The sequence below is a fragment of the Diospyros lotus genome, chromosome 13 (genome assembly GCF_014633365.1).
Source record: "Diospyros lotus cultivar Yz01 chromosome 13, ASM1463336v1, whole genome shotgun sequence".
NCBI lineage: Eukaryota > Viridiplantae > Streptophyta > Magnoliopsida > Ericales > Ebenaceae > Diospyros > Diospyros lotus.
In genome coordinates, this window is record NC_068350.1 from 19,469,534 (window position 1) to 19,493,225 (window position 23,692).

The window sequence follows — 23,692 nt, forward strand, 5'->3', positions numbered from 1 at the left end:
AGGAGCGCGTTATGCAGTGACTTTCGTTTAGCCCTACTTTATCCATTTGCTTATCCCCTGTTAAGCTTCCAGGCATTTGTATCATATGATAGATGTAGAGTGATATGCCAGTGTAGCATAAGATTATTATAGATATGAGGCTTGTAATCCGATGTAAAGTTTTTTAATGGAATGTAAGTGTTTTCTGGGTACCTTGTGTCCTGATGTAAAACATTCTAGTGTCAAACCAAAGGAAGCTTGGGGTTCGGCGTGCTTGTCTGTTACAAGGAACGACTTTAGGGTCGGACCGAGGGAAGCTTGAGGTCTGGCGTGCCTGTCTGTTACAAGGCACGACTTTAGGGTCGAACCGAGGGAAGCTCGAGGTCGGGTGTGCCTGTCTATTACAAAGCAAGACTTTAGGGTTGGATTGAGGGAAGCTCGAGGTCCAACGTGCCTGTCTATTACAAGGCACGACTTTAGGATCGAACCGAGGGAAGCTCGAGGTTCAGTGTGCTTGTTTATTATAAGGCACGACTTTAGGGTTGAATCGAGGGAAGCTCGAGGTCCGACGTGCTTGTTTGTTACAAGGCACGACTTTAAGGTCGGACTGAGAGAAGCTCGAGGTCTGGCATACTTGTCTATTACAAGGAATGACTTTAGGGTCAGACCGAGGAAGCTCGAGGTCTGATATGCTTGTCTGTTATAAGGAACGACTTTAAGGTCGAACCAAGGGAAGCTCAAGCTGAGGTCTGCGTGGGGCGGACTGAGCATGTTGATCTGGGTCCCAAGCACAGCTTAAAGGAGGGCCGAGTCTGGCTTAAGGTCCTGTGTGCTTGTCTGATACAAGGCGTGGCTCGATGGGCGGGGGCAGGCTCGGGGTGCCTAGATCAATGACGGGGCTGTGCCCGAGGTCACCGCGGGGTGGACTTACCATGTCGGTCTAGGTCCCGAGCACATCTTAAAGGAGGACCGAGTCTGGATCGAGGTGTTGTGTGCTTGTTTGATACAAGGTGTGGCTCAATAGGGCCGAGGCGTGCTTGAGGTGCCTAGAGTAATGACGGGGCTGTGGCCGAGGTCTACGTGGGGTGGACTGACCATATCGGTCTAGGTCCTAAGCATGGCTTAATGGAGAATCGAGTCTGGCTCGAGGTCCTATGTGCCTGTCTGATATAAGGCATGGCTCGATAGGGCCGAGGCGGGCTTGAGGCACCTAGAGCAATGACGGGGGCTCGCACCTGCATCTGAGTTTACTTCATAAAATGTGAAGTTTTTGGCATACCTCGTTACTTCCTACTGCTTCGGTGGTGGCTTGCTCGAACATTTTTCCTTGCTTCGACATGCTCACCAAGTGAGTCGGGGTTGCAGATGGCTTGCACTGGGCATTTAATTGATTAGGTAGGTCTGGGGTGATGATGACATGGGATTGCGTTGGGACTTATTGGGGAGTGTGGGAGAAAAATCTGTGTTTTCGCAAGGGACATAATGAGTAATAAGTTACGACGAGTAATGAATGGAAGCAACTGTCTTATTTAGCAAGGGGTATAATGATAATGAATCCCTAGAAGTATGGCTGCTTGGTCGGAGCGTGCTCTCCCTCATGCCACAGATTTAGCTAGGTGGCGAGCTCTACTGCTGATATTGGTGGGGGCGACGCTCGTGCCACAGATAGCTTGTTCTGGGCAGGAGTCTGGCTCTTAGAGGCGGAGTTCTATCTCAGGTCGATGTTGGTCATTTGCTGATCGATATTGTTTTTCTAATCTTACCGTGTGCACGCTGGAGCACGGGGCTTGGCCGTTTGTCCTTGCCACTTGACCATTATTCTTGGGAGTGCTGCTTCCCCTACTATCTTTACTAGGCTCAGGACTCTGAATCTTAACACTGTCGTGGTAACATTATCGATCCTATTTTTGGTTGGCGTGAATGGTTCCGACCGTGGTGTCTGTTACTGGGAACTTCATAGCTAGGTGGGGAGTGGACATTACTGCGCCTAACTTGTTGAGAGAAGGGCGGCCAAGCAGCGCATTGTATGGTGTTTGACAATCAACGATTAGGTATCGAATGTAGATTGTCTTTACGAGGGGAGTTGTCCTGAATGAAGTTGGTAAGTCGATGTAGCCCTTGACGCCTACTTGTTCCCTTGAGAAACCGATCAGATTTCCGTCGAATGGTCTTAGTTTCCCTTTAGGGATTCCCATCTTTTTTAGGTCGATAGGTACATCAGGTTGGATGAGTTGCCCTGATCTATAAGGACTTTCTTCACCTAGAAGTTGGTGGTGATAGCCAAGATTACCATGAGATTGTCGAGGTTTTAGTCAGTACCTTCGAAATCCTCTTCGGTGAAATAGATCGTAGGGTGGTGGGGAATTCTCCGTGGTCTATTTTCGGTGCTATTTATGGACATCACCACTTGGAGATGTAATTTTCTTACCGAGCTTGATTCTCCTCTGCCTACAAGGCCTCCAGAGATGGTGTCAATAACCTCGGCTATCAGGTTTCCTAGAGGTGGCCCGGCATTTTGCCTGTCGACTGCTTGATGTCGCGTTTGAGGGCTACGGCTCCTTTGCGTTCTCGGATTTCCTTGGGGGGACCGTCTCCGGTTTGTGCGATAAACGTATTGACGAAGGTAGTCCTCCCTAACCAACCTCTCTATTTGGTCCTTTAGGGCGGCTCACTCTTCGATCTTGTGTCCGAACATATGGTGGTAATCACACCACCTGCTAGTGTCGGCATTACCGCGAGTGGGTCGTTTTTCACTGATATCCAGGAGAGGGTTGATCCTGGTGTTGTAAACTTCTCAAAAAATTCGGTCTCGCCTTGTTGTGAGGGGAGTGTACGCGTTGTAGTGTGACTGGAGAGGCTCGAGGATCCAGGGTGGTTCTCTCCACCCTTTGTTGTGATCCCGGCTTTTTTAGTTTTGGTGGGGGTCCCCCTTGTGGCCGTGTTGATGCTAGGGAGGAGGTCCCTATTGAAGGGTTGGTGGCAGTTGTGCTTGCAGCTCGGTTTTTGCGTGTCGGCGGCTGAGGCTTCTTCCATGTTGATGTACACCGCCGAGCATCTTCTAAGATCGGCTAGGGTGGTGGGGGGCTTTCGAGCCAATGAATTTTTGAAGGGACCTCCTCTTAATTCGACCGTGATGGCATGTAGGGACACTGCAGGGTTGAGATCTTTGATTTGGAGAGCTTCTTGAAAGAACCTGGTCTTGAACGTCTGTAATGGCTCGTGCTTGCCCTGTTTTAGGTTGATAAGGCTAGCCGAAGTCCTACGGTGGGCTCGACTAGTGAAGAAATGAGTAAGGAAATGGGTGGCTAGCTCGGAGAAGTCATGGATAGAATTCGATTCTAAGGATGAGAACCATAACATAGCTGATTTCCTCAGGGTATTAGGAAAGGTCTGGCACATGATTAGTTCCAAGCTTCTGCTTATCAACATGGCAACGCTAAAGGTGGTAAGGTGATCTTGGGGTCGGTGGTGTCGTCATAGGGTTCTAGGGCGTAGGGGGTGCGAAAACCATCAGGTAAGGGGACGATCATGATGAACTCGGAGAAGGGATAGCTGTGGGAGTATAGGGACGCAGAAGGTGAGGGAACATGGGTATGGGTAGCTTGGTGGTGCTAGTGGCGACTGCCTTTTGCATCATAGTCAGTTTGCTCGTTGGGTTGGTCACGCTGCTGGTTTTGTGTTAATTCGGCGACTCGATTCTGGAGCCGATCGACTGTTTGGAGAAGGACCTCTATGACAGTCGAATTTTGTGGAGGGTGATCGGGGTTATTTGGTTCTTGGGCGGGGGCACTTCTGGTTCACACCATGGTGTGGCTGGAGGTTAGTTCGAAAGGCTGTTGGTGAGCTTAAGGGGTAGGTAAGTTTTACCGGGCCCCACAGTGGGCGCCAGATGTTCCTTCTTGATCAAAGGAGGATGATCGGAAGTGAGGCGTAGGCTCCGGCGACGGGTCCGTCCAGGAAGGGGTTGACACTTGCAAGCACTCCGACGGTCGAGTGAGCAAGAGAGATAATGCATCTGTGGGTCTGGGATCATAACATACTTTGGCTCTGAAGAGAGCTGGTTGATATATAGAAGGAGAAGATATCCTTCTACATGTATGTGTCGTGTGTTTATAGGTGATGGGACTGGCTATCCGACACCGATGGAGGTTCCCAAGCGGTGGCGATGGGACCCTCATGATAGGGTCTGAGACTACCGCATGGATATCTAGTGGGATTGCAATGATGTTGTGGTTGGTTGGCGCTAGGCCAAGGTTGGGTCCAGAAGGAAGATCAGATTTGGCCGAGATTGGGCTTGAGGAGGGGGCCAAGATTGGGCCTGGACGGTCCACCCATTTATTTCCAATAGCCTTGCAATGATTTGGAAGATCAACTAATGTCCAAACTTGGTTTGATTTCATTGAGTCAATTTCTTCTTCCATTGCTTTTAGTCATTTTTCTTTAGCAGGTCTAGAAAGAGCCTCTTTGACAAAATTAGGTTCTTCCTCATCTTGTGGGTAATTAGAAAAGCTTCACCTTCAACATCGAAACGACGCCGAGGTATGTGTCCACAACTACTTTTTTTAATTTGAGGTTCACCTGAAATAGATTCAGGAACTCTCGTCTCGCCCCCACTTAGATAAGATTCCCTAGATACATTTTCACGTAAATGTATTAGACGATTTTGAACAATGAAATCATCCCAATCCTCAATTTCATAAAGAGACAAATTTTGATTTATCTCTCCCTAGCAAGGAAACTCTTTTTTTAAGAAAAAAACATCTCGAGATTCAAACTCGGTAACACTCCCACTTGCCTGATCACCAATAAAAACATATCCCTTTGAGTGTGCCGAGTATCTTACAAATATACTCTTTTTGCCTCTTGGACCCAACTTTCCATGTTTGTGAGAAGGATCATAAACATAAGTTGTACATCCCCAAGGTCTCAAATGACTAAGATTAGGTTTCCTTCCAGTCCATAACTCATATGGGGTAGAAGGTACAAATTTGGAGGGTACTAAATTGAGTAGATAGGCAGCTGTTAACAATGCATCACCCCAATAGGTGATTGACAACTTTACCCCTGCCATCATTGACCTAACCATTTCTAGAAGAGTTATATTTGTTCTTTTCGAACACCATTTTGTGATGGAGTATATGGAATGGTCAATTGACTCTCAATTCCTTTTTCATCACATAACAATTTAAATTGTTCAGACAAATATTCACGACCCTTATTGGTTCTTAATGCTTTAACTTTTCTATCTAATTGATTTTCTACTAAGTTCAAATATCTTTTGAAGCACTCTAAAGCTTTTGACTTATGAGAAATCGAATAGATAAAGCCAAAATGAGTATAGTCATCAATGAAAATAATGAAATAAACACCTTAATGCCTGACCCTAACATTCATTGGACCACATATGTCGGAGTGAATTAAATGCAATGGATGTTCAGCTCTAATCGCTTTGCCAAATGGTTTTCTTGCCATTCTCCCTGCAAGACAACTTTCACAAGTTGGTAGATTCACTTTTGCAACTTGGTCCAATAAGCCTTCTTTTGCTAATCTATCCAATCCATGTTGTCTAATATGGCCTAATCTTGCATGCTATATATTCTCTTCTTCATGCGAATTTCTAGAAGAAATAATAAGGGAAAAACTTTTACTTTGTAATTTGCTACATGAAACATAATCTACATCAAGTACAATTAAACCATTTTGCAAATTACCACAACCATAATACATTGAATTTAAAAATAGTTTAAACATCGTGTCATGGAAATACATAGCAAAGCCAAAATTAAGAAGAACAGGTACAAAAACAAGATTCCGTCGAATTTTCAGTGCAAACAATTCATCTATAAAAACAAGGTTTGACCACCACACATACACAACTTACATGTGCCAATGCCTTTAACTTCAACTCTTGTATTGTTTCCCACATATCTACTTAGTTCCACATGGTATTCAACGATATTTGACGAAGGAACTTCTATCTCTTGCTACATGGTTTGTGGCTCCTGAATCAACAGTCCATGAAGGATTAGATTTAGTCAAGAGTATTGAACTTAAAACATATATATCATTTGAAAATACATTTACGGCATGTACATTTTTTGGTTCATTGCACTTACATGCAAAGTGCCCCTTGTTGCCACAATTATAGCACTTTACACTCGCCATGTTCTTCTTTTTTGAGGGATTGTGAGCCGGTCCCTTACTCTTGTCATGGTGACTCTTAGATTTTTCAGAACGAGCACCTTTGCCTTTCTTTGGGACATTATTCCCTTTCTTTCCTTTGTAAGAAAACTTATGCTTAAACTTAGAAGTGCCTTTGGAGTTAGATGCCATCATGTAGACATTAGTATTAGGTCTAGAGGCCTCAATGCGGTCCTCTTCTAACTCCAAATGGCGTGAAGCATCGACCATTGTCTTTATGTTCACGTTATGAGTAAGGTAAATTTTCATATGCTCCCAATTATGGGGTAGGGATGGGATTTGATAACAGCTTGCACTTGCTGTTCATCAGAGAGGTTCACACCAGCATCTTTGAGTTCATTGACCATATTGGTTATCTCTTTAAGATGCTGCCTCATGTTATGGTTTAGGCATTTTTTGTAGGTATCAAACTTGATAGTTAGTTGCCTTACCTTTGCAACTGAAGTAGCCTCAAACTGCTCTTTAAGAGCATTTCACATTTCATGCGCCAGCTCATACTTTTTGAATTCTCGCATAACATCATTCTCTATACTGCTAAGCAACGTAATACGAGCAGTGGAGTTTTTTTTCTTCCACGCATTGTAAGCCTCTCTATCCTTCTTATGTTGTGCAGTGGTTCCTTCAGTAGGTTCCACCATTGCTTGACTTAGAGCTTTTGTTGACTCTTGTTCTTCAAGGACATATTGGATTTTCATACTCCAGATTTCATAATTATCCCAATTTAATTTTTTGGCTCTTATCAAATCAGCAATTATATTCTTTGAAGAAGCCATTGTCAAGGATAATTTACACAAGATTCATTTTATTAATACCATGCCTTACACATATTTACTAAATAAAATTAATAATAAATATTCAACTAGATACAGGGTCGAAAGTTCACTATGTTCCCAATCATTACCCATATTCCAATTGTCCAACTAATGGGAATTTTATTTTTCTTTACCCCAAAAACAAATTTTGAGAACATTAAATTCCATTTAATAAGGAATTATAGAAACATATTTAATCACAAAGATTAAATAACTAATAATTGAGCATGCATATTTAATCACAAAGATTAAACAATTAACATTAAGATATGCACATTTAATCATAAAGATTAAACAATTAACACAATTTATTTCATAAAATAAAATAATAAACACATAGTTTAGAAATTTGTTATAAAAGCAAAATAAACTAAATACATGGATTGAACAACACATTACTCAATAATTCTAATCATACGAGGAATTGTATGAATGACATCATTGAAAATGACTCTAGGAGTTCTTTGAGCAATATCACTAACAATATCAATTGGTAAGCTACTTGGGTATAAAGCCATTGCAATTTCTCTTCTTCTATTTGCATTTAAGAAGAAACACAATGTCCCACAAAAATTTAGATGACTATATTCCCAAATACTAGCTATTAATTCCTTGTTATGTGACAACAATGTGGTAAGCAAAGATTGATACTATGCTTCTTTAGTCTATAACCCCCTACAACGACAAATATAAGTTCTTGCATCCTGTCACACATAGTGATGATGTGCTCATGTATATTTTGCCCTTCCATCATTCGATAGTCATCTAGTTTCTTTTTCATTTCCATAACTTGGGCTATTTGGGCAGTAGTTTGGATGATTCTTGGGATTCGTACTCGTGTCATTTTCCTAAAAATGAATAAAAGGAAAAATAACAAAATAAGAATTTGACAAACAAATTCTTTAAACAATTATGTACAAAACAAAATATATGTTATGAACATATCCACTTATGGTTAACTAATAACCTCAAAACAAATGCAACAATAAAGTATTTATTATTAACTAATAATAATATTTATTTTATTTTATTGTTAACTAATAACAATAAACATTTTATGAATTAAATTATCATGAAAATAATTAAGAATTTTAATTTATCAGCTATGCCAAACAACACAACCAAACAAACCCTTAAGGCCAAAATAGCTTTATGTAAAATAGAGATAGCCAAACAAGGCCTTAAATTCAATTTTAACTTTATAGTGTGTAACTTCAATTGCAAGTACATAATCTAATTTGAATTTGCATTTCAATTTACTTGCATTCCATTCCAATTTTGCTTTAATTTCAAGTACAACACATCTTCTCTCTCTCAGGCTTAAACAGAGACATACAAAAGCTATTCTCTATTTAATTATTTTATGTTACAGAGAAAGTGGGTTTCGCGTAGCAACGCCTTTGTTTTTCTGCTTTGTCGTTTGCAGTCACAAAAAATGCAAAGAAAAGAAGCGGACAAGAAGCAACGACAATCATCCTCATGAAGAGAATAACTGACAAACTACTCTTCGCCAGATATCCGATATTTATTCTAATTTTGAATGCATACATACAACCACACATCTTCGTACAGAAAAATACATATTCTGTGTGTATGTGAATACATCTACTGAATGTATATGCACAAGTGTTCCCACTGTATGTATGTATTATGTATATATATCATTCAACACAGACATATATACACATATTACAACCATAAAACAACTAAAAGATGTTCCGATACCAATGTTGGAAATAATGAAACAAATAAATCATTAAATCTAACTAGACTTACCTGGTTGCACAACGGATATAGGATCAACGGTTAAATCACTGGTGTAAACGAGATCACAGTGGATCTTGTTTCTATCCACAGCCTAAGTGCCTTGTACACGAAGAGAGTTTTCTGTCGAGAGAGTTTTTTCAATGCGTGTGTATTTTTTTTCTTTACCATTCTAATAGATATACACGAGTGGACCATCTACCCACTTCCTTTCTGAATGGAGGGAGTGGTATTTAACTATCGTAGCAATTTTTTTTTCTGCAACTGTTGTCCAGATTTGGATCTGGATCTGGATCCGAATTTGGTGTTGGATCCAAAATCCATGATGGACAGATCTACCCAGGTACAACTCAGATTTACTTCAGGAACGTTTTGAGAAATGATAATATAAGAACTGATTTATGATTAATGTTAAAATGTTAGGTTCGATTCTAACTTCCGCATTTAATGTTTATGATGATTCTCTTTCGAGATAAATGTATAAAAATTTTAGGATGGATAAAAGGAATGATATAGTTTAGTTTTAAATAAAAAAAAATTATTATTTCAGAATTGTCCTAAAGTATATCACGCCCCAGAAAATGGGGTGTTACAAATGGGCTATTTTTTAATTGAAGAGTTGATCATCTCCTATTTAACCACATTGCTTCACAGACTTCCGCTTCCACCGCCATCTATCAGGGGCTTAATTTGGTTTATAGACTTCCGCTTCCACCGCCATCTATTAGGGGCTTCACACTTCTAGATCGAGCTTTAATAATATTTATCCAGCTTCTGGACAATTGTGCACAACGTGTTCATCAATTCTCGTTTTTATTAGGTTTCTTTTTTGTTACAAAGTCCATATATATATATATGGATACGTGTTTAAATATAAATGATGGTTTTGCTTTGGCAAAATTGTTGCCTCTCAAGTTCTTAAATTCGAAAGATTTTACAAGCCTCGAAATTAAGCATTAAAAGCTGATCTGCCCTTACTCAATGAGTTTATTTATTATGAAAGATAAAGAAGGTAGGCATAAAGGATCTGATTCCAAACGTCAGGGACCCCAGGGAGGCACCAATGCACACAATCAGCATAGCTTGTGGGGTTTGATTTTTGCTCTTCAGTTAGAGGCACCCACTGCCTTCTATAAATGGACGGGTGGCCTTCTTTTCTGTACTCTGAAAGCTGCGTTATGTCGAGCATTTGTACCTTCAAACCTCTCTTTCTTAGTCCATCAATGGCTTCCTCTGCTACTCTCATCATTCTCTTATCTGATCCATATCCCCAATACCCTTCTTTCATAATTGGCTGTGTTTCGTTGTAGCAGTTCTCAGTGCTAGCCTTCCCCCACTCCCCACCCCTGCATTGTACATATATTCCATTCTCATGCTACCCATAAATCGGAGGATATATATATATATATATATGCATGGCAATTTAACCCAATAATAATAATAATAATAATAATAATAATAATAATAATAAAGGCTTACACCATACCGTCCTTTCTATCCTAACAAGAACCAAAATTTATATTTACCTCTAAATGGTGGAGCGATGGAGTGAAGTGTCCACTGTCTTTGTTGGGTGACATTTCACTCAACATGGCAAAATAGGCATTTCACGCATTCGGTCTACCATTTATTTAAATAAACAAGGAACAAGTTATTTTAACATTAATTCAAACTTTATCTCAAAAGTATGATAACATATTGTAAGTATTCTTACTATATGATAAAAATTCTTATTGTATTATATATAGTATTGATTTATTAGGAATAAAATTTGGCTAAATACATATTTTAACCCTCTACTTCTACATTTTTTTTATCTAGATATTTGAACTTTTTATTTTTCTCAACAACACTCTTAAACTTGCAATTTCATATCAATTGCATTTCTGAATTTTTTGTTATATTAATTACACTCTGAAATTCATTATTCTCAATAAATTTGTCAAAGTGTGTAGTTGAATTGAAATTATATAGTTCAAAAGTATAATTAAAATAACAAAAAGTTCAGGAGTGCAATTGACTCAAAATTACATAGTTCAAGAGTATTTTTGAAATAATAAAAAATTCGAGTGTTTAATTAAAAAAATGTGCAATTAAACGAGGTAAAATATGTATTTGAGAAATAAAACTCAAATATTCTTTTAAATGTGTAACGAAACATAGAGGTATATATGTATATATGTAGTGTTTGTATTGTACCAAAGATGAGTGGGAGACATGGTCATGAAGTACAACTGGGTTCTGGAGCGGTTGACATGAATGTCCAACCAGTCGGCCCACGTCCTCAGCGCCATCTCATAGCTTCGCAGCATCTCTACTTCTTTGGTGATATTGTCAGGCCTTTCCAGCGATCCCCACCTGACCAATCAATCAATTTAATTACAAATTAATTAAACAGATAGATATGTGTATAACGAGATGAATGATGTGATAATGAGTAAATAAAAAGTTAGAAAGAGTAGTTACAGACAGGAGCTTCAAGACAGGTCTTCTCCACCAAAGGTAGGAGTTGAAGACGAGAATGTCGGCATCAGTCCAGTGCCTGGCGTGTTTCTCGATAGAGTTGATTCTTACGATGCGTTCTGGGAGGCGGTGGCTCACTGGGTTATCGGAGTTCGATTCCACAAGCAATGGCGCCCAGTAGAAATCAATGGAGGCATTGTATTCCTTCATCATCATCATCATCATCATCATCACCATATATAAAAAACAGTTACATTACTAAAACATTTTGTAAAAGGAGGACTGATATGTATAGGAGAATTGAAACAGCAGTATACTGACAATGGCCTTGAAGGTTAACAAGGAGCCATTGATGAGCCTGAACTTGCGGTTTGGTGGAATGGCCGAGTGGACCAGACAGACCATTGAAACCCACTGGTCCCTATTCAGGGAGTCGCCTACAAACACCAGCCTCTTCCCCCTTAGCCTCTCCAGCAGCGCACTGGCTTTAAATCTTTAATTTATATACAACAAATTTCGAATAATTAATTCACTTCCTTCTTATATATAGTACATACATGAGATTAATGCTACATTAATTAATAGAACTTGGGTGTGCTATGTGTATAAATACGTAATTTCTACACAATCTTTTAACATTAAAAGATGTGTCTTAATTGACTCATATCTCGGAACGGAATAGAATGTTATCAAAATTTCTGATGATTATTTAGAAAAATGGAAGTATGACATCATTTTACATAAACATTTGCATGAATATCATGTTTATATTTTTTTTGATGATTTTGATATATAATTGAAAAATGATCGTGTTTATACTTCAGGCATCAAGAAGTAAAGAAAGAAACTTTAAATATATATAGTGGTTTATAATTGTCCAAAGCATAATCTATATACTATACACAAATGGATTTTTTTTAAGAAAAATGATGCAATGAGAATAGTGTATAATTTCTTCACGTATACAATGAGAATAGTGCAACTTTTTGCATTCTTTTGGTGATCTTTTATATAAAAGTTCTATAATTAAGAACACGATCATACTCTTTGCAAAAATGCTATCAACGCATTTGTAACAATAACGGTTTTCAATTTATCAAACTCCTAAATAAATGTGGAGAGAGAGAAAGAGAGAGAGACCTTGGAAGGTCACACTGGTGTGGTTGCCACCTCCACTTCTGATACTCCAAGTCCTTTCTCCCGAACTTCTCACAAGCAAACTCATCCGACATGAAGGGACATTCTTTCTCTGTGTACAGAGGGTAAGACTCGTTATCATAAACCCACTTGCCGGAAAAGAGATTGCAGTTTGCCAATGAGTTTGAAACCTTTGCCTGATCATCCAGCATCCACACGGTTTCTCCTGCAAGATAAACTGAGGCAACTACAAAGACAAAGAGGAGGGCAATGAAGCAATGGAAGCTGCACCTTATCCCCCATGTTTCAAGGACTATCACCACTGTCTTTGCCATTAAGCTTCCCTACTAATTAATTAGCTGCCCCTGCCCTTGATGGCTTCTCTCTAATCACTGCATTATATGTATAGCCATGGGAAGAGAGCATACGTTGGGAATTTTTGGCTTTATTTTGTGTAGGTGATGAGCAAAATATGTAACTTCTATAATAGTGGCCAGCTAACCATAAGATGCTCATGATTGAATTGAGCGAAACACCAAGATAACGTATCTTACTGGCCTGGTAGCAATTTGCAGGTTGGTGCTTCCTGTACGGCTTTGTGCTGTCTTCTTCTTACCCAAAAGGAAAAGGAAAGGAAAAGGAAAGGAAAGGAAAGGTGAGAGAGAGAGAGAGGTGCTTAAGATATATTATGGCAAGCAAAGTCGTGGGACTAATTTGGGCTTTTGGTGTTGCTGCTAGTATAAAATAAAACTATAGAGCTACTTTGCCGTATGATACAAAGGACAACCTGAGAGCTTAAGCAAAGGCCCTTTCTGTTAGTTTTTTCCTTTCTTTATAATTGTCTTCTTTTTAATTTTTTTGGTGAGGGAAGTATTTGAACAATGAAGCATCAGTTGCTTATATTTCTATTCTGTTTGACTTTGTCAAAGCACAGCAACTTACGCAATAATCTACCACAGTAGGTATGGTAGTTGGCATTTCCTATTCTAAAGTTTGTTGCCCACAATGAGGCCCCAAAGAAGAACCATTAAATTTCTAATGGCGTCAACCTCTTGAACTAGATTTTTCAGGTTTCCAGGGTTGTCAATTCGTGAATAATTCTTATGATCTATAACACAAACAAAATACGTTAAAGCTAGGAATTGAAAGACGCATGTATTGGAGATTAAGAAATGAACTTGATCCATCTTCTAACAGGTTTAGGGTTTTAGAATAGTGTGTTCAAATCCACCAAAAAGGTATTGAAAAGATTGTTCGAGGTTTTTTTATTTTTTTTTTCTTGACATTCATTATAGTTGTCACCCTCTATGGGGCAAAAGTATTGAGGCACGAGGCTTCGAGCCAATGCACAAAAAGTCTTTAGGCAAGCTATTGATTTTTTCTGTCAAATCTCTTTTCTTTTCTTTCCTCCCGTAGCTTCTTCTTTTCTAGAGCTTCTGTTACTCAACTTGTAGCAACAAAACCTATAGGTTTCTTCAAGAGAGAAAAACAAGATGAGAAGCTGGACAATATATGCAGCAAAAGGAACAATTGAGAAGAAGAAAGTGCAACGGCAAAAAGAAAACCCCCATAACTGTATTCATATATTTTCTTTTTGTATTTAGAATACGTTAGGCAAGAGCAGTTAGACTAAAACAAACAAGACCACGTCTTCATCTTTTTAACAAAATATATCTTTTGAAAATATGAATCACCATACTTTTACAATCTTGCTTCCACCAAGTAGGGCTATCACAATCTAAATACAAAATATCTTAAATTACTTGAAGTATTCCAGAAAAATCTTACCTCTACACTCCTTCATAAGATTTTTCTTGGAGACTCCAAGCCTTCTCAGAAACTCAAACTTTCCTTTAGGATAGCTTTGGTCATTATATCTGCAATCTAGTTCTCAGAATTAGCAGTTTCAGGTCATTTAGTCATTATTATTATGTGTGGCATTTTGTTATTAATTGGTCAATGCTTTTGAGAAATTATTTGTGATATTTGAAAAGTCAAAAAAATAAATGAAGTTATAATGTTGTGGAAAAATCAAAACAAGAAATTGTGTTGAGGTTGAAAAGGCAAAGTAAAAAGGGATTACGATTTATATTGAAAAGTCAAAGTAAGATGGGATTATAGTTTATGTTGAAATGTCAAAGCAAGAAGGGATTATAATTTATGTTAAAAAGTTAAAATTGAACTGGGATATGAAAGAAAAGGGGTTGTCCTGTATGTGTATATGTGTATGTATATGTGTATATATGTATATGATATATGATACATTATATTAATAAAAAGTGGTTATTTCATGATATATATATATATATATGCAAATGTATAAATAAAAAAGGAGAAGTAGGTAATTAGGAGTTTTGATGTGAAAATGAGTCTTCTTCTTCTTTTCTTATCCTTTCTTGCATTGGTTTCCTAAGGCTATAAGAAGGGCGAGAGTATAAACCATAGGGTATTGGAGTTTTCTCTCATTTTCTATGGTTTCGAAGCCCTTGGAGGTGGTGCAAGTTCCAACATTTATGCTTCTTTTTCCAGCATCTCAGTTTCGCCATCTTCTTCCTTTATTAGCTCCATTCTTGGTTCGGTTCGCTATATTTATATCCATCAAAGGCAAATTCTTACTTCTTTTTTTGCTTTCATATGCAAGTTCTTATATCTTTTTCCTTTTGATGCAAGTTCCTAAACCTCTTTTTCATGTCAGAAATTCATTCATTTCATTCTGGAATGTTTGTATTTGGGAACTCTTATTTTTGGATAGATTGACCATGTTGTATTCTTTGGGATATAACTTATTGTGGTTATATTTGATTTGAAATTCACTTTTTTTTTTCTAGGAATCTAGACATCATAAGCTTACGTGAATTATTTAGCTATGTTTTGAGCCCGTAATAGCCCTGTGAATCACTGCCTAAATCTAGAATTTTATTGTTTCTGGGTAAACTGACATTGCTTCAGTTTTTGGGGTATAACCTTTTGTGATTATATTCGATTAGTAATCCACTTTTTTTTTCACAAACTAGAGATTCTTAACTTCAATTTAGCCATATTATTCGCAGTATTTGGCTAAGTTATAAGCATGAAACAGGTCCTTGAACTCACTACTTCTAATCTGGAATTTCTGGAATTTAGCTTATTCTATTCCTTTTTTGTGTTGGTTGCACTTCTTATGTTTGATATTATGGTTCTTGCCTACGCTATCATGTTTAATCTTGTTGTTCTTCCTAGATTCTTAATGAAACTTATTAAAGGCTTCATGGTGTTTTGGTTCACCCTATATTTCCTAAGGAATGATACTTTCTTGATTAGTTCCATGCAAGACTTTTGTTATCTTGTATGTATGTTGTATCATGTGCGTATTGTTTGTGTTGCAGGTTCATGCTGGTGTTAAAGTGTTCATTCATTATTTGTATGTTATGGTTAATCATTATTAGGGGTAAAAGTATATATATTCATAAGCATGATTATGAGTGTATTACATAGCCATGTGTGAGCATGTGTTTGGGAATATTTTTAAGAGTATGGTTGTGCATGCATACAATCATGAATATTCTTTGAGATGTTTATGTGTGGATGATAATTATTTTGTGTGGCAGACTATATTCGAGGGGTACCCCGAAGCTCGGTAGGCATTTACCTGATACAAGAGAGCTTCGGCTCAGATGTTACAGCTTTTATGTCGAAAACTCAGTAGACACAAGTCTATATAATGTGAGGAAGGACTTTTGTCCACAGATTGATGGTTACATTGGCAGATACTTATGTTGGCCTATGGGCTGTACGTGGGCATATATGCATGGATATATTTTTATATGATGTGGTGAAGCATAGCATGTGTAATACCTGAGAAATTATTAAGGGTATAAATAATATTTGATGAAGGGCATAAATGGAATTTGCGAAAAAATGAGACTATATAGAGTACACTAACGCAACTTTAGACGACCGAATTAGTCAGAGAGAATACCCTGGACCCTAGATAGCCAAGAAAAATGGTATAATATTGACAAGTAATACGAGGTATGATTTATGGCACCGAAAGAAATTGGATCGGGAACGGTTCCCGGTACAGCTAAAAAGATAGCTGTGATTTAGGCTAAAATACCGAATTAATGTAGGGGCAATCGGGAAGTCAATGGAACCCCGAGGAAGTTCATATTTGGTATGTAGAGTAACCCTTCGGTAGTTTTTGGAAGAAACAAAAGGGTTGTAGCCAAAACGAAGATTCGGGCCTAAGTGCAGTTTTTCGAAATTGACAGAGGGAGATCGAAACGATATTTTTTCGGAATTTTAAAGAGAATGTTTTAGGATATTTCAAAGGGTTATAAAAGTCTTTAAAGAGAAGTTCAGTTTTTGAGCTAGGGGCAAAATCGTAATTTTTGAGGTTCGGGTAAAAGTGTAATTTACCTAAAAATTAGGGGCATTAGCGTAATTAGTCTATTTTTTAGGGACTAAAATACAATTAAAAATTAGTCCGGGGACCATGTTGAAAAGGGTCTAAGTGCAATTATCCAAAAGTTTGGGCCAAAGTGTAATTATTGAAACCTTTTTATTAGGGGCATTTGAGAGATTTAGGAAAAGCCTCATAAATGACTTTAGAGATAAAGATGAAGCCTCATGATGACATTAAAGATAAGATGAAGGCTTATGATGACTTTAAGGATAAGATTTAGACAAGATTTGATTGGATATGAATTGATTTGGATAAGATTTTATTCGGATAACAATGATTGCAGAATATCTTAGAAGATTTGGAAATGATTGCAGAATATCTTAGAAGATTTGATAATAATTATATAATATCTTGGAAGATTTGGTAATGATTGTAGAATGTTTTAGAAGATTTTGTAAAGATTATATAATATATTAGAAGATTTTGGAATGATTGCAAAAGATATTAGAAGATTTTGGAATGATTTACAATGATTGCAGAAAATCTTAGAGGATTTGGAATAATTGGAAAAGATTTTGGAAGATTTGAAATGATTGCAGAATATATGTTTCTTGGTGGCTAAGTTTCCAAAACCTATAAATAGGGGTTCATAATCAAAGGTTTCTCATTCAAAATTGTGAGAAGTTCGTGCTAGATAAGAGTGCTTCGGGTTTAGTGGATAGAAGGCTTTTTAAGCATACGCGAAGCATCACACGCGCAGAGCACTTGGGCAGCACGTGAGGACGTGTAAGGAGGTGGTTTGGTTAAAAGACTCGAGGAGTTGCACGAAAATTGAGATTGAGCACAAGATTCGAAGTGCTTTGAGTTTCGTTCAAGGTGAGTGTTCTACCGAAAAACTTGGTTTTAAGTTGTGAGTGTTTGCCCCCAAAACTTGATTTATTATGCTCGTTCTATTTGAACATGTGGTGACTTCATGCAAAATGATTTTGTGCATTGAAATGGTAACCGGTGACGGTTGATTTTTATGAGGGAGGTTCATCCCTAAATGTTTTGAACTGGTGCATTGCATTTTATAAAATATTGTTTATATGATGCATTGAATTGTGAAATATGGCATTGTCTTGAGTTTTGTGTGTACGTATGGAATGTCAGTCTCGGATGTTGTCTAGATAGTGTAGGCATAATTCTCCAAGGGCGTGACGGAATAATAGGGGTATCTGATGCTGGTGTGCATGTCAGGATAGCCGCCTTGATTTCCGTGCCAGACCGTTTGGTCAGGGAAGTTGCACTAGGACGACTAGGTGGTCCATACAGTGTTGTTCATGTGGGATGTCAGCCTAGGATGTTGTTTGGATAGTGTAGCCGTAATTCTCCAAGGGCGTAACGGAATAGTAGGGGTATCTGATGCTGGTGAGCATGTCAGGATAGCCGCCTTGATTTTCGTGCCAGGCCGTTTGGCCAGGGAAGTTGCACTAGGATGACTAGGTGGTCCATGTGAAATTTTGGAGTTGGGATTATATGGTGGTTCCTAGATGCTTAAGGTGGGAACGTATTCTGGTGAGATGCGTTGGCAGCCCCATTTAAGCTAGAATCGCGTTGTGTGGTCGAGTCGGTATGGTGGCATAGCTTTTAGAGATATTGCTCTTTTCCCGTGGTAGGGTTAAGCGCTGGGGATTCTCTTGGGCTAGGGCTTACCGGGTGTATTGGTTTATTTCATGTCTTGCATTCATTCATGAAAAATGTGATTTTGAACTCTCACTTAGATGATTTAGCATCTAATTTAGACCATGTCCCTGGAATATTCAAACGTTCTAGGTGAAGGTAGCGGTGCGAAAGGAAAGGGAATTGCCGAGGAGTGATGGTGACTAGATGATAGTTTACATTATGTCCTTTCAGTTATGTTGTTTATTTTGAGAATGTCATATAAATGTTGGTGGAACTTTATATTATAAATAAAGTGGTTTCTGTTATGACCTGTTAAGGTTCGATCTAGCTTCTGCATTTGTGTTGGTGAACCTATCTTAGTTTATTGATAGTTCATAGTTGATATACTGAGAAGGTGTAACGGGATCTTCGGGGAACGGTTTATGTTGAGTTTCTGTCGTTTATTTGGAAAAAAAAATATATTCCCGGAATCTTACGTTACGTAACGCCCTCCCAAGAATTGGGGTGTTACAGTATGGGTTCATTAGATGTAATGAGTAATTCTATATTGCATTGATTCCTATTACTTCACGTTTCCTTGATTCTTATTGGTTCACATTTTTTTTTTCAAATTATACTTGCTGAGCCTTATGCCTCATACTTGCTTTTGCATCATTCCAAGTAAGGGGAAAGTTATGGATGAGGGTGAGCCCAATGAAGCTTGATCCTTAATGGGGTAGATTTGTGTACAAAACCTTTCTTACTAAGAGATCTTTAGGGGACATTTTCTTTTTCTTTTCACTTAGAGTGCAGAAGGAAACAATTTTGTTTTGTTATGCCAGATTTTATGGCATCTTCTAAGGATGATGGGTAGTTAAAGCCAAATGTGAATGATTAGATGAGTTGTGATTTAATTATTATTTATTTTTCTTACTGCTGAATGAGAAAAGTTTTGGGAATGTTTTATTTAAGTTTATATCTATATCAACTGGCGTTTCCTCTTTGATTTCCTGGTTGTGGGATCTCCGAGAGTGGGGTCGTTAGTAGTTTAGAGGGAATATGCAATATAATGAGATAAGAATGAGTTGAGATTAGGCAAACAGTTTTAAAAGGAATGGGTTTCTCTCAGGGCCATAATAATGACAGGAAGAGGAAGTGGGAAGTAAGTGTAGTCAGAAATAGAGGGGGAATCCCTCTATGTAATATTTGTGGCAGGAGGCATAAGGATCCATGCCGTTTTCGTAAGGAAGCTTGTTATCTTTATAGGCAAATTGGGCATACTCAGAGGGACTGTCCTTGTAACTTGGATGTGACACTTACCCAAGATGACTTGTTTTTGATGTTGACGAAAGGGTCATAAAGTGAATTATTATACACAACCACCCTAGTAGGGAGGATAAAGGCCAGGAAGACAAGGTCAGAGACCTAATTAGAGGCCTACAGTGCCCAAGATGCAGGGAGCAACTCCACAGATGGCATTGCCACCGGCATAATGCCCTGCTGCCATTGACAGACCACATGTCTAGGGAAGGGTGTTTACTCTATGAGCAGTTGATACGAAAAGAGGGAATGACACTATCCAAGGCATTCTCTCCCTATATAATATAAATGTTCGTGTGCTATTTGATATAAGTTCTACGCATTCTTTTATTGCACTGCATATTGTATGTCATATTCCTATCCCTAGGACTTTATTGCCATATTATTTATATGTGACTACGCTGGGGGATGTGGTAGTGATGGGTAACGAAGTATTCAAAAATTACGAGATTAAGGTGCATGACAGGGAACTACTTGGTGATTTAGTAGTGCTTTATATAAAGGACTTCGTCCTTATCTCAGGTATGGATTGGTTGTATTGACAATATGCTATGGTTGATTGCCAACTGAAGGTGATTCATTTTGAAATACCCCAGCAGCCAGCCATTGTGTATCAAGGTATCAAGTTGATGAATTTTACTCCAATGATCTCGATGATGAAAGAGGTGAAATTGATAAGTCATGGTTGTGAGGCTTACCTAGCTTTTGTGACAACTGGTATGGAAAATAAGGTAGAGTTATCGGAGATTCTAGTGGTAAGAGATTTTCTTGATGTGTTTCCGAATGAATTGCCAGAGTTACAGCCTTAGAGGGAGATTGACTTCTCGATTGAACTAATGCAAGGTACCCAGCATATTTCTAAAACTCTTAACAGGATGGCTATAATGAATTAAAGGAGTTGAAAACTCAATTGCAAGAATTAATCGATAAGGGTTTTATCTGACCTAGTGCATCACCTTGGGGTGCTCCGGTATTGTTTGTACTAAAGAATGATGGATCAATGAGATTGTGCATTGACTATTGACAACTAAATTAGGTGACAATGAAGAATAAATATCCATTTCCACCCGTAGATGACTTATTGGATCAACTTCGAGGAGCTTTGGTCTTTTCTAAGATTGATTTGAAGTTTGGCCATCACCAGGTATGAGTTAGAGAATAGGATGTTTCGAAAATAGCTTTCCGTACCCGTTATGGACACTTTGAGTTCGTAGTAATGCCATTTGGATTGACAAATGCCCTAATAGTTTTCATGGACTTGTTGAACTTGGTCATCAGGGAATATCTGGATTGCTTTGTCATTGTATTCATGGATGATATCTTGGTTTATTCATTGAGTCCAGTGGAGCTTGATCCTTGATGGGGTAGATTTGGGTACAGCACCTTCCTAACTGAGATCTTTGGGGAACGTTTTCTTTTTCTTTTTATTTAGAGTGCAGAAGGAAACAATTTTATTTTTTTATGCCATATTTTATGGCATCTTTTGAGAATGATGGGTGGTTAAACTCGAATGTGAATGATTAGATGAGTTATGATTTAATTATTATTTATTTTGCTTATCTGTTGAATGAGAAAAGTTTTGGCAATGTTTGATTTAAGTTTATATCTGATCAACCTTTTTGGCACTTCCTCTCAGATTCCTAGTGGCAACATCTCCAGGAGCGGGGTTGTCACAACTGAGAATTAATGATCTGTTATTGATTTTCAATTGTGTATCTAATTCTTTAATCGAAGGTGACAAAGTTTCTTGTGCATTAGTGTCAGAGATTTGTCATTGAGTGGAACCATTTGGAGTGAGAGGTGGGAATGCTCTCTGTATGGTCTCTACGCAGTGGTGTATGGAGGCAGATGCTCGCCGTGATATTGAGAGATGATTAGCTCATGTGTGGGAATCGAGGAAGCTTAGTGAAAAAAATCCCTTTCTAAGATTGGAGGTTTTCAAATAACTTAATGCTTATTTATTTTTTGACATATGCTCAGAAATTTGACGGTGAAATTGAATTAATAAATGATTAATATTACTTAAAAAAGATTATTAATTAATTGAGAGAAATCCACCATCACATGCAAGTAATTATAAAATATTGTAAGGGTATTTTTAGTTTTGAATCTGGTTGAATAGATAATTATATAACCCAGTTTAAATGAAATCTAAACCTAAATGCATTCATTAATTAGTTTTTTCCCATAAAGAATTCATTTTTTCATTTATTTTTTTTATTTATCTGATTAATTAATTAGTTCAACTTAGGCTAAATTAAAATTATTTTGATATTGTGATCTAGTTCTTGTGGGATTGACATTCGTTTCATCACTATATGCATATTTGACTAGGGTACACTTATCCAAATTAATTGTGCATAAATCACACATCACCTATTAAGGAGATAAATGGCGATAGATAGAGTACAGTGCCACAATGATAATGGTAGATCAACAAAGGCGATAATTGATCATACCATGTCCAACAGGGTATGGTTTCTTCTTTCAGAAACACCACTCAGCTGTGAGGTTGTAGGAGCAGACAACTAGGATATAATGCCATTGGTCTCGAGGTAGTCATTAATTATGTACTCAAATATTCTTCACCTCAATCCGATTAAAGTATTTTAATACTCTTTCTGATTTGATTTTCTACTTCAGTCTTAAACTCTTTGAACCTTTCAAAGGCTTCAGACTTATACTTCAACAAGTACACATAACCATACAACAAAAAATCATCGATAAAGGTTATGAAGTAGTTATAACCACCTCTTACCATTACAGAGAATGACCCACAAACATCTGTGTGGATTAGACCTAATAATTCACTATCTCTCCCACTTTGTTCAACAAAGGGTAACTTGGCCATTTTGTTGAATAGACAAGATTCACAAGTTAGCCTCGATTTTGAACCTATTGGATCAATTAATCCTATTTTGGCCAATTCTCTAGTCCTTCTCTCATTTATACGGTCTAGTCTAAGATGCCATATGTGCTTAAGGGTAACACCATCACTGCAAGAATGCTTCCCACTGCTAGTGGATGAAACAATTACATCATTTTGTTTGACACTTTCATGCAACTTTAATATGTAAAGACCATTCACAATAATGTCCATGCCAACTATCTCATTACCATAATGAATATGACATGCATTGTTAGAAAAAGATAGTTTATAACCATCCTTAACAAGTCTAGGAATGGACATTACATTCCTAAAAGCATTTGATAAAAATAAACAGTCTTTAAGAGTCATTACATGCTTTGAATGGAGAGTTACAAAAATTGTCCCTATAGCTAATGGCTTTACAAGAACTCCATTTTCCACTCTGAGGACAACTTCCTGCTTCCCAAGTAACCTACTCTTCTCGAGATCCTAAACCTTGGTTCTCCAAGCTCTTGACCCTCGAGTTGGAGAGATAGACCGGGAAATTCCTCTTCCAATGCCCATCTACCTGGCAATGTAAGCACTTTCCTTTTAATCTCTTCTCTTTTTGCTTGCCCTTGGAAATGTCCTTCTTTGGCCCGAGCTTATTCTTCTTGTGGGAATGACTCTTTTTCCTCTTATAAGTCTTAGATGATGAAGCTATCTAAAAAACTTCTTGCCTTTTCCACTTAATTTGGGCTTGGACTGTTGTTAACATGTTTAACAACTTTGGGAGTGGACACTCAAGCTTGTTCATATTAAAGTTTAGTATGAATAGGGTAAAAGATTTTGGGAGCAATTGAGGAATAAGGTTAATCTGCATCTCAGCATCCATGTTAAATTCCAACACATCAAGTTAACCAATCAAATTGATTATCTTTAGTTCATGGTCTCTAACATCAGTGCCTTCTTCCATCTTAGCTCTGAACAACTATTTAGATATCTCATATCTAACAGTCCTACTATTCTCTTTATAGAGCTCCTGAAGATTCACAATCATGCTAGCTAGGTTAGTTATGTGCTCATGTTAATGTTGCAACTCATTACTCATGGAAGCTAATATATACATCTTTGCCCTCA

General features: G+C 37.9%; 1 protein-coding gene across 1 annotated transcript; it reads right to left on the minus strand.

The window, feature by feature from the left end:
- Window positions 1–9,543: 9,543 nt before the first annotated feature.
- On the minus strand, window positions 9,544–12,875 carry LOC127788895 (protein trichome birefringence-like 34). Its single transcript, XM_052317566.1, has 5 exons — window positions 12,360–12,875; window positions 11,541–11,712; window positions 11,227–11,423; window positions 10,956–11,114; window positions 9,544–10,102 (listed from the first exon to the last, which is right to left on the minus strand). Exons 1-5 carry the CDS (start codon window positions 12,689–12,691, stop codon window positions 9,751–9,753), a joined length of 1,212 nt encoding a protein of 403 aa, XP_052173526.1. The 5' UTR covers window positions 12,692–12,875; the 3' UTR covers window positions 9,544–9,750.
- Between the last annotated feature and the right edge of the window lie 10,817 nt (window positions 12,876–23,692).

Coding starts and splice junctions, on each gene's coding strand:
- LOC127788895 (XM_052317566.1), bottom strand. CDS start 12,691: ATGGCAAAGACAGTGGTGATAGTCCTTGAAACATGGGGGATAAGGTGC. Junction 11,424..11,540: donor TGTTAACCTTCAAGGCCATT/GTCAGTATACTG, acceptor ATGATGATGAAG/GAATACAATGCCTCCATTGA. Junction 10,103..10,955: donor ATGTCTCCCACTCATCTTTG/GTACAATACAAA, acceptor TGTACAATGCAG/GGGTGGGGAGTGGGGGAAGG.